Source organism: Myiozetetes cayanensis, unplaced genomic scaffold (assembly GCF_022539395.1).
Source record: "Myiozetetes cayanensis isolate MyiCay16 unplaced genomic scaffold, myiCay2020 scf2-11, whole genome shotgun sequence".
Classification (NCBI taxonomy): domain Eukaryota; kingdom Metazoa; phylum Chordata; class Aves; order Passeriformes; family Tyrannidae; genus Myiozetetes; species Myiozetetes cayanensis.
Window position 1 is genome coordinate 37,363,894 of NW_026087411.1, and position 11,572 is coordinate 37,375,465.

General features: G+C 39.6%; 1 protein-coding gene across 8 annotated transcripts in view; it reads right to left on the reverse strand.

The window, feature by feature from the left end:
* The window catches only part of FMN2 (formin 2), a 155,826-nt gene extending 148,915 nt beyond the window's left edge, over positions 1–6,911 (reverse strand). For all 8 annotated transcript variants that reach the window (XM_050314237.1, XM_050314236.1, XM_050314234.1 and 5 more), the window contains exon 1: positions 4,936–6,911. In XM_050314237.1, coding sequence (XP_050170194.1) covers positions 4,936–6,859 — 1,924 coding nt within the window. In that variant the 5' untranslated portion in view covers positions 6,860–6,911. The remainder of the gene's footprint in view (positions 1–4,935) is intronic.
* Between the last annotated feature and the right edge of the window lie 4,661 nt (positions 6,912–11,572).

Here is an 11,572-nt window from a genome sequence, read left to right on the forward strand (position 1 = left end):
ACCTCGTCCCTCAAAAAGATCAACCACACACATAAAAGTAAGTTTCTGGAAACTTGCAATCCACCAGCTGCTACAGAATGATGCTTTTAAATGTGCCTAAAAATAACCAAAGCTGGTCACAGAAACACCTACACATACATGGTTCATCACCACTATTCCTTATGTAAGCTCAAATTTTGGCAGGAGTAGTTCCTAAGGAATACATTTGGCTATATCTTGAACTTGGTTTAAATACAGAACAAACAAAATATCTGGGTAATTTGTATTTTTGCATTTTCTATCACCATGTTTCACATTAGAATTTGATCCCTCACATACAGTCTGTCTAAAATATTCCTAGAGATGCTTTTCAGTTCCAAGTTTGTTTTTCTTTAGGTTCCACACCATGGAGGATAAAAAGCCTGGTCCAAGAAATAAATGTTTTGTTTGTGTTTTTTTCCTGTAAATAAGAATCCTAAACACAGGGTTTGTTTGGGTTTTTTGTTTGTTTTTAAATGGACCAACCACACCCCAAGCTATTAGAAAATTTATGCATATTTAAAATAATTATAAAGCACAGTTAGATCCAAGAAATATAATCAAACTTAAATTCCACATAACTATTCCCACTGGAATAATCCACTTCTCATTTCACAGAAATGAAGCCACTGAAGCACACAATATCCTTTAATGACCAGTTCTAGTCAGATCCCTTGTGTGATGAATATTATACTGGTACTGTGTCTCAGATCCAAGCATAACTGCAGAGACCTGCAGCTATACATTTTCTCTTTTTCTTTCCCCCTTTGCACCCCAAAAGAGACCAGTACACAACCAAGGTGACACATTTCTACTCCAGACACGAGTTATGCTGCCAGTCAGACCTCAGAATGAGGTCACTGCTCAGAAATTGGTTGCCCAAGAAATAGAGACACCCAATCCCATGACCAAAAACTGCTAATCCCAATGAAGTTCTAGATAAAGATCAAAGCATTAATCATAAGACCCATCAAAACAAGCTTGTGGCAGCACTGAATTCCAGTGAAATTACTCATATTGCTCCAAATCCCATGTTGTGGTGTTGGCAGAGCAACATTAAAGCAATTTATCAGCACTCAGCAGTCTTCCAATAACATATTGCAGCCCATTTGCAAACACATTTTACTATAGTTGAAGCACAGTATTGCAGTCCTTCCCCCCAACTCCCAGTTTTGTGTGTACTAGGCAAAAAGAGGAGGATCTTTCCCTTTAGATGCTTACTAGCAACACTAGTGTTTTTGGATATCACATGTAGGGTTGCTGTTGTGCAGCAACCTTAGTTAGGAGGCTGCATTGCCCCATCTGATAAAAGAATCTGTTGATAAACTCCAACAGTGAAACAGCAAACCATAAAAAATCTTTAATAATAGTTGCATGATAAATAGTCTACTCAGGATGCCAACTGACACAAATCCATATTGTGTGCAATATCACATGAATTAGAAAGAAAAAATGTCTGAAAAAATATCTAAAAAGATCTACTTTATGTCTAAGAAGCAAACTTTCATCTGACTTTTTCAAGTTTTCACATACTAATCTGTACTAAGACCTTTGCATATGCCTGCAGACACTGCACTGGAACTGCAAGTGGGTTCAGATGACATTAGCACAGTATAGAAGTGAGATGAAGTGGCCTTTGTGAGAAGTAGGCTGACCCTCTGTGGAAATCAGAAAGCAGGCTTGAGTACACAAGCACAGAACTGACTTCAAGTTCTGTCTAATGGTAACCAGGACTTTTTGTTTGTCTCCTCTTTAGAGCTAGCGAAGAACAAATAAAAATCTCTGAAGAGAAATTTAAAGATAAATGGTCTGTTTGGAAGAGCTTCACGCAGCAAGTCTGTTACAGCCAGCCAACAGAGACTAGAATGGGCATGGGTTTGCCTGGGTCAAGTTTAATTACCTTCTGGGGCAACTGATGGGACTCTTCCAATTTAAGTAACAGACACCCACTAGCTCCTCTGCAATCACTGCACCTCAAATTAATGCAAGAATAAACTCCTCTTTATTAAATCAATCTATCAGCTCTTCCATGTTAATGTTTGCAAACGTCAATTTTATTTTCCCACCATTACTTTCTTAATGTTAGTGCAAATCATTCATTGCCACACACTAAAGTGACAGAACCAATCCTATTCACTCCTGTTCAGCCCTTGTCCTCCTGGGACCACAATATAAAAGCCATGGCTTCACTGTGCATCGGGTAACCTAGAACTTGTAATTACTGCCACTGCAAATTCAAATACAGCTGTCCTCATCAAAAAAGAAACAGATCCAATGCCTGAATTACAAAACGCCCGCAAATTTGTCTACAACACATTCCTAAGCAATGCATCAAATTTGAAATATCTGCTTGTCTTCATATATGAAGCAAAATTAAAATATGCAAAGTCTTTACTATTCCAGTCCTTGGCTTCCATCTACATTTTACATTAAAGCGATCTTAAAGAGTTCATATGGATCACTATGAAAACCAAATGGCACTCAGCCAAACCACAGCATAGTGCAAAAGTAGGCCAGTCATCTGCACAGAACCTGCTGTCATTGAAATCAATGACTAAAGCGTTATGGAATATTTTACTTGATTCTAGTTAGAAATGCAGAACAACACTGCAGTCACTGCACAGCAAAATGGGATTTAATGCTGTAGGCAAGAAGCTGCTTGGTTTTGGCTTTTTTTTATTTATTTTTTTTTAAAGCTAGAAATATCCTACTATAAATAATGGTATATCTAAAACCCTGATGTTAATTCCCAAATCAATGCATCTCATGCATGCAATTAAAATATAACATTTTTCACAAGTAGTATCAAAGTAGAAGGAAATTATTTCTGCAATTGTTGCTGTGCAGAATGGTTTATTTAAGAGGCTCTTCTGCTTTTACAGAAGTGACACATAGTTTATGGGAATACTAATGTCAAGATTAATTTCCCTTTTGTTGTTATTTAATGTTCTTGATAATTTTTAGCTTATAAATATATTTTTTAAAAATAAGAGTGGTCAAAAAGAGATAAAGTTGTATCATATCATTTCCAGTTCCCTCATTATAAGCTTTTCTGCATGAATTGAAAGGTATAATTGTCCTTTGCTTGTAAAGACAGCTGGTATGTACATGCAAATGAGGGTCACCGTAATTTCCATAAGAGATAGAACTACTGTTGCAGTGGACATTGGTCCCTTCACAATAACAGTCTAAAGTACTGGGGGGGATGGGGGGTGGGGGAAGGGGAAAACAACAACAACAAAAAAACAAACACCAAACCAAAAATTGTTTTTAAGTAAATCAAAACCTTATGAGGAAATGGGAAAAAGTCTGCTTCCCAGAAAACAAGTATCTGAAAATAAATACCATATTCCTGAAGTTTGCCACATAAAACTTATTTCCATTATAACATCACCATAAAGAAGTCTAATTACTGATAATGAAGTTAAAGCTTTGCTCTCTGAGTTGTTTATAAGCTGTCAAATGTCAATAGCTAAAAAAAAGTAGTGTGATTTTTATATGCTATAAATCTGAAAGTAGTAAACACTTCAACTGAGAAAGTTTAAGTAGGATGTCTGAAATTAAATCTAAGAAAACAGGTAAAAGGGATTTAAAACATATACAAAAAAAGATTCAGCTTACTTCACTGGGGGCTGGTCTCCTTCAGAGGGAACTGGCTCTTTCTGAGTTAAAAAAATTGGATTCGAATTTTCTAGACAAATTGGGGATTTCTGTTCAAGACTACTGAAGAATGAGAGATGTGATTTGATTTCCTATGATTTGAATCTGGAAAATAATGTTAATGCTTTACTTAATAAATCATATTTTTTGTTTAGTTTTCATAAAAAATATTTTCATTTAAAAAATTCTCACTCCATTTTTTTGCAAACACCTTGGGTTCAAGTCTAGTTACTGTGCTCATGCATCTAGAACTGACTTCTCACAAATCTGATTTAATCTTATAACAGGTGTTCTTAGGGCATGTTCTCTGGATTTTCTTAGTTCTACAGTTTTCTTAAGTGAAAAATAAATGGAATATGTTGCTGAGTTTTTCTGTATACACAACTTCTATGTGGCAGAGGCCTTCCCATTTATGAAGGCATTACCTTTATAAAGAAACTTCAGACAGGGGAAAGAGAAAGGGGAAGAAAACCTCAGAGTGCAGGAAAATATGACCATCTACACACACTATTTTATTTGTAATCTCTCTAGTCCCATGCCTTTGTGACAGGAGGCAAGCTGCCTAACAGGCAAGGTAAAGAATACTGAATGAGTCACCTTATGTAGCCTAAGCAGCAGCCTTTCACAGCTACCAAATTGTACTACCCCCACTTTCCCTTCTCTTCTCCCTTTTATTCTACCTTTCAATACATGAACATTTTTTTTCTTCTGCTCTTTTCCCCTTCTGAAGGGGAAATTCATTCCTTTCTGGAGTGCTGTCCATCTGTGCTTGCATGGCTTTTTCCATTTTGCACTAAGCAAATCCTCATCACTGCCTCAGTCTAGCACCAGGTTCAGCTCTCAAATATTTACAGTACATCAGAATAGTGCCCAGCACAAGAAAACCCAAACAGGATCCTTGTTCCAGAAAGCTTCACATTTGAAAGATTTATTTATGCAGATAGACGGTCTGCCTACAGCAGTAGAGTTCTTAGGATTTTTCAATAAGAATAATGTAAGGCATCCAGCCTTTTCCTACAGGATGCAGACAAAGGAGAGAAGCAGAAAGTAAAACTTCAAAGAGTTATACACTTCCTTTACTGGTAGTACTGCCAGACTGACGAAATGTGACTGTGTTTGTAAAATCAGGCCTTGGATTTTAAAGCTGTCAGCATAAGTAAAGGTACATGCAAAGTATTGAATTAAAGTATTTTAAAAATATTTTCAAAGGGTCTCTGGAAAAAAAAACAACAACAAACCTTAAAGCACACTACTCACCTGAAAAGACATTGGGGAATGTCTCTGTAGAAGCCTGCACCCCTGAGGACTTCCTTGAATGAGTCAAAGGCACTCTTTCTGTTTGAAATTTCTCTCTAAACCCCTTGTGCTCCAAGTAGTCTGCAGAGCCCACCTTCTCTGTTATCTCGTATTTGTGGTTAGACACCTCTTCTGTCCAGTCTGCAGAACGACTGAAAAAACCTGCCAAACTAGCAGACCTCTTCTTCTTGATTGAGACTTTTTCTTTTTTGTGGAAGGACTCCTGCCTCCTTGTAGAAAGCGGGCTCTGGGATGGGGAGGGAGAAGGTGAATGATTGGGAGAACTCAATTGCCTAGTTGTGGTTTTGATGTAACAGGGATTAATTAGATAGGGCTTAAAACATCGGGAACCAAGCACTGGACTGTCTGCTGTTTCTTCAGAGGACAAAATGCCATTTTTCATTTCCGTGGATAAACCATTACGAACCTCCTCTTGACTGGCTGAGAGAGTGTGTTTCTCTTCCTGAGTCTCAGCAGCGTGATCGTGGCCTGCATCTGAAATACCATCCTCTGTTACTGAGCCCTGAAAATCAACAGCCTGAACTTCAGCAATTTTAGCCTCAGTGTCTGCTACTGAGGTTGGAAAAGGTTGTGTAGAGCTTTGTGTCTGAGACCTGTTTTCCACCGCAGTTCTATTCAAACCGTCTTCTAGTTCGCTAGCGACGGCACCCACTCCAGCAACGAGCTGTTCCTCAGTCAATAGCTTACGTTCCTGTGTTTCAATTAAGCCGTTACCAGGAGAGCCTGTGCCATTTACTGCTTCTTTCGGTTCACGTTCAGTTGCACAGGAGACAGGAATTTCAGATACTGCTGGAAAAGCCCCCTCAGAGTCTGGGCTCCTCTCTTTGTCAAGGGTAGTTACTGAAAAAAACCGTTCAAAATCTAAGGGGGCTGCTTGCGAATTAACCATGTGTCGACCCATTGTTTTTGTGACAAGGTCCTCAGTTCCAATGTTAATTGCCCCCTGCTGCTGCTGTTGCAGTCTAATAGCTTGCTGGATATCAGAAAGCAAATCCTCTTGTTCTGCAGCTGAATGGAAACTGTATATATCCGTATCAGAGCCAGAGCTGGTCCTTTGTCCATCCTGTGTCTCTGCAGCAGCTGGAACAGTTTCATTTCTGATTTCAAAATGTTCAACATCTGTGTCTGAGAGACCTCCTTCATCTGCAGAGATGCTTATATCAGGAGTTTTGGTTACAATTGAATGAGTACTGTCCAGCTCTCCAGGCTGCAAGGCCTGGCTTTCCAAAACATCCTCACGTGAACTGCTATTCCCATCTTTAGCCTTAGATAGATTTTTTCTGATCCTCAGATTTGAAAACACAGAGGGCCTCGATTCCGACTTACCCTTCTTCTTACCAGATTCACTTCCTTTTGAATGCTTCCCCAGTCCCCTTCTGCCTCCCAATGCCTTCTTTGTGCCATCCGTATCCTTGGGCCCAGAGGCATCTTCTCCTTCCTGCACATCACCTGTATTTTTCTTTAGCTTCCCATCTTGATTCCCCATGATTTTTCGCAGTGCAACACCTTCGGCTATCAAGCCATCCTCCCGGATTTCATTCCTTCGGCCTGCTGGCGAGATCCCCTCTGGCGATCCAGGTTTGTTTTCAAGCGGTGGTGATGCAAGTGAAGCAAATGCTTGCTGTGCCTCTCTCCCATCTGCTAGAGCTGCCTTTTTGCATAATGTGCTGCTTGCACTGGGCTCCGCTGGGACATGCTCAGTACAGCACTGAGAGCTGCAGACAGCTCCTTCCAATGGCTGCTGCTCTCGGAGCCGCCTGCTCTCTGGGTTTCTGCTGCACTCTTGTTTCTTTAGGAAGGATTCTGTGAAAAGTATTTCCTTTATAAAAGTCACTTCTTTTTCCACGGTTTTTATTGCCTGCATTGCAAGCTCAACTCGCCACTAAATCATTTATAATTTCAGGACTTCAATGTTCAAGTTCCTGAAGGAAAAAAAAATACTTTAATTACTCTGCAACTGCTCTGCAATTGTTTAAAAGAATAAACTAACAAACTTGGAAAGAGAAATATTATTATTATTGTGATTATAGTAGTTTAGAAGATGCTTAAGCATATGCTGCTTTGACAGAACACACAGTACCCCCTGGTGTACCCCAAGCATTTGTATGCTTGCTTTTAAAAGGCCACTAAAATATGATACATAATTTTATAAGGAGAGTCATTCTCCTTTTAAAGTATACAAAAGAGAAATAATAAACAGAAAGGTCTTCCCACAGTTTTAAAGAGTTACTTTTTGGTAATTACACTATAAAAAGCCTCACACAATTTGTATTCTGAGAAGGTAGATATACTATTATTCCCAGGAGAATCAACTCATCAATATTAAAACACATCACCATTGTTTTCTCCCCTAAGAACATCTGGCATGGAACAAGATAAAACAAACAAGAAAAATAGTAGTATTCAAATACTCCTAAGAAAAAAGATACAGAAAAGTATTCCTCTATTTCACCCTATATATTTAATAATTGATTTAGATACGGACACTTGCTAACTATTTTGGAAGTTTGTGCAAGTTTTAATCGATTGCTGCTTCACCTTTATTTTTGGTTTTGATGTATAAGCATCAATACCTTATAAATACATTTCCTGAACTTTCAGACAGGTATTCCCTTCCACTTCTAAAATTCAAAAATAAAACAACTGGAATAGAAAGAAAAGGGCATAAGAATGCCAGATTGCCAAGTTGCATCAGTTAAGCAGTTTGATACCTTGGTTCAACACCAACCAAGTAGTAGTTAGATAGATTTTTTTTAAATGATTTACCATCTCTAAACTACCTGGTCTATTAGTTTCAGTTTCTGTATAAGACTTTACATATTGCTCACACCTTCAAACTTCCTTACTTGTAATTTCCCTTTCATCAGGGATTTCTTAAAACAATATTTTTCCAGGGAAATACATTCTATTGGTTTATCTAACTCTTACTTTTGGTTTCATTCCTTCTAGAGATTTCACTTTCTTTGTCTGCCTTTATACACAATAAAGAAGAAGAGGAATACCTTTCACATTTTAAAAACTATGCAGGCACATTCCCTCGCCCCTCCCAGACACATGCTATTTTTTTCCAAAGGTTTCTAAACACCTTTACAAATCTGGGTTGTGGTCACCGTTAAATAATTGCTCTTTATTTGGTTTGGAAAAAATAGCACTATCACTAATACATGCCAATAAATTAGTTTGAACTATCATAATTTTTTCCTTGTGCCGTTTAGGTCACTCTGATGTAAGCATTGTCCTGAGGGGCCTATGGCTCAGGCACCAGAAATCTTCTGTGTGCAAGAACTTGAGTGTTTTATGTGGATCAGATGACTTTGTATACTTGATGGGATGGTTTGGTTGTTTTTTGCTTTTGTTTTCTTTTTTGTGGGTTTTGTTTGTTTGTTTTGTTTTGTTTGTGGGGTTTTGGTTTGTTTTGTTTTTTAGTTTTCCCTTATCTAATGAAGTCAAACATCTGGGTTTTTTCCACTTTTAAAACTAAACATTCATAAATGTCCTATCAAGATCTACTACAGGAAAACCTGCAAGAGCATTTTAGGTGATTTTCCTTTTTTAACTCCATTTCTGCTTTTGTTTTCTGTCATCCTACTTAGTTTCTAATTTGTTGCAATATTTTCCCTTTTACAGCATTATTACCTATTTGCAAAAGGCTTTTGAAAGCTCGTGTAATTTCAGTCCAACTGAAGATACACAGCAAGAATTACTTAAGGAACAGTTTGAGGGAATTATAGTAGTAGAATAATACCTTGATGGGTATTTTCACTGACTAGAACTGACAAGGATCTAACCCTTGATTACAACTGGAGTACTTGTAGCTTCCAACCCCACTGTAAAGCTCACTTTTCACTAACATCTGCCAGAAATTAACATAGTGCGGGATTAATATAAAGATACTGTGGGATGCATGTGTAAGGGAAATGTAAAATTAGGGTGATATTCTGAAACACTCCCCTTCCCTCCTTCTCTGTAAACTTACCTTACAGACTTTATACACTTACACTACAACTAATGATAATTCACCAGCAGTAATTACACTGCAAATTATGTTGTAAAACAAAGCCATTCACAAAGCTGGGGTTATAAAAGTCTAGTAAAAGACCTATCTTCATTTTTTAATTAGAAACTGGAAGTTTATAATGGTTTTAATCATGTGGCTGCACTATTTCCATCAAGTTTTCCTACAGCACATCCTGATGAGCAAGTTCTTCAAAAAACCCTCACATAATGTATAGCCAGAGATATTATCCAGGTTTACATATATTACACCAAAACCAATTTCATTTTTGTTTCCATCTGCAGCTGTAATCCTAATAGCAAAAGAACTATAAGAAAAATACCCAAACCATTTCCTAGATAGTGCCCCTGAATGTGGTATCCTAACCCTCATGATCTATATGGGGAAGGAGCATTATCAAAATGAGGGTACTTATGTGAACAGAGGTACTCATGTAAACATTAAAGATGTTGCTTTAATTACTCCACATAAGGCACAGACAATAAGTTTAAATAAAAGGAGCTTGGGGTCAGGATAAAAATTACCCCGCAATGGTAGTGATAGATGCCAGCTCAGTCAGCATTTGCAGGAAACAACAAAAGGGTAACATTATCCAAAAATAAAACCAAATGTTAATACTTTGGGGTTGTTTATTCTCCAGCACTCATTTAACTTCTGAAAAAAACCCGTATTATTAAAAGTCAACAAGAAACCAGAACATTTTGGCATCAGTATAAGCTATATTTTAAAATGTAGATAACAATGACTAACAATGTACTCAATATTCAACACTAGAAAATAGACCTTAAACAGACAGTAAGTGGGGAAAATAGAGGAGTTTAAGTGTTCAAGAAGAACAACTCACAAGTTTTTAAGAGCAACTATAACTTAGCTTGCTATAAGTTGCCAACAAACTTTTGAGGCTAGTTGGTGAGCCTGCCTGCCTCATTCAATATTTGCTAGTGGTCAGCCAAAATTACTGCAGGGTGAAATTGCAGGCATAGACCTGAAATCCTGCTCACCTCTCCTTCTCCTACAAAACTCAGGAGATGCAAATGGCAAAACAAAGGGGAAAGTCAAAACTTACAGCTCAAGATACATTGTCCTTGTGCTCCCAGAGGCTCACACATTAATCCTGTTAGAAACACAAGAGCCTGCTATGGGATTGTGATTATTTTCAAGACAGTTACCTTCTCCTGCAGCCCCTCCAGAAAACTGCCCAGATCCCCCAGCACTACCTGCCCACCTGACTTGCTATAAGAGGAAGGGCTGCCGGCAGCACTGATTGCCCACACCTGGTAAAGGACTCAGCCTCCTGAAGCAGAGCCAAGGCAGAGTACTGCCCCCCTGCTGGGTCTGGAACTACGGTGGGAGTGTTCCCCCCTAGATTCCTTACAAAAATACTGCGTGACTAGTTGACTTTCTGGTTGTTCAGATCTATGGCAAACACAGACTGCCTGAGGGAAAAGTGGAGTGCCAAGGATATCCTGCCCTGTGGAGACAGAGCTTTCTTGGGATTGATGAGTTTTCACTGTGATTTACTTAATGTAATATTTCACTCTGCTCTCAGTAGTAGCTGTTGAGTAAGTCCCTGTAGAGTGAAGATTACACCCTGCTACTGCCTCAGGCTGTGTCTGCTAGAGGCCAAGCCTTTGGGACCGGGTTAGGCTTCACTGGTATGATCCCAGGGAAGGGTTTAAACCACAGGAGTACTGGCAATACACAAAGGGCCCAAAACAGCACCCCAGCAGTTCTGCTTTGGCTACCAGCACAGAAGTACCATTACAACTGTGCAGCAAAGATGTGGAGGGCAAAGCAAATGCACCCACAGAACGAGCTGTGCCGTCTGCCCTGCACGTATGCCCATTCTGCCCTGCACAGTGATTGAGGGACAGTCTCTGTACCTGCACTCAAGGCCAGCTCTTCTAGGAGCTCCTAGTGGCTGGTTAGGGTATGCACATGTGTATATATGGGCTCTGTGCCCCCCAACTTCCCTGCTGGGGAGACAGCACTGGGCAGTGATGAGGATGCTGCAGCCTATGGCAGGTGCTCTCCTGTAGTTAAGCCACAAAAAGGCAGCCCAGGGCAGAGGCTGGCTGGAGGGGGCTCCAGAGGTGGGCTGAGGCTGAGGTGGCAAGGTGGCAGCAGTCTTAGAGCCTCAGCATTGCACAACAGGGCCCAGGTACCATGGCAATGCCCTGGGCTTCTCTAGCCTACCCACACACCATTCCCTAAGGAGACAGGGCTGCTGCTTGGAAGAGAGTAGGGACAGCCCAGGGTATCCTCACCTCTGCCGTACCTACCCTGCAGAGATTAGTTTTAATTAGTGGCTCAACCTGCATGGGTTTGGTTTGGAGACAAAGGCACATGGAGGATGGTTTTAAAGTACTCTGGTCTCACATTACTGACTAGGATATGGTAATGCAGATGGTGTGAAGGCTTGTTTAAGCCAACCAAGACATTCTCAGCCATCTATGTTACTAAAGCTTGTATTTTCATATTCGCTCTCATTCAGTCCAGTGCTGGAACCAGGTCCCTGTTCGTGCTGTCCCGTGGCAGCAGGAACCCTCCCCCCACTGCCAC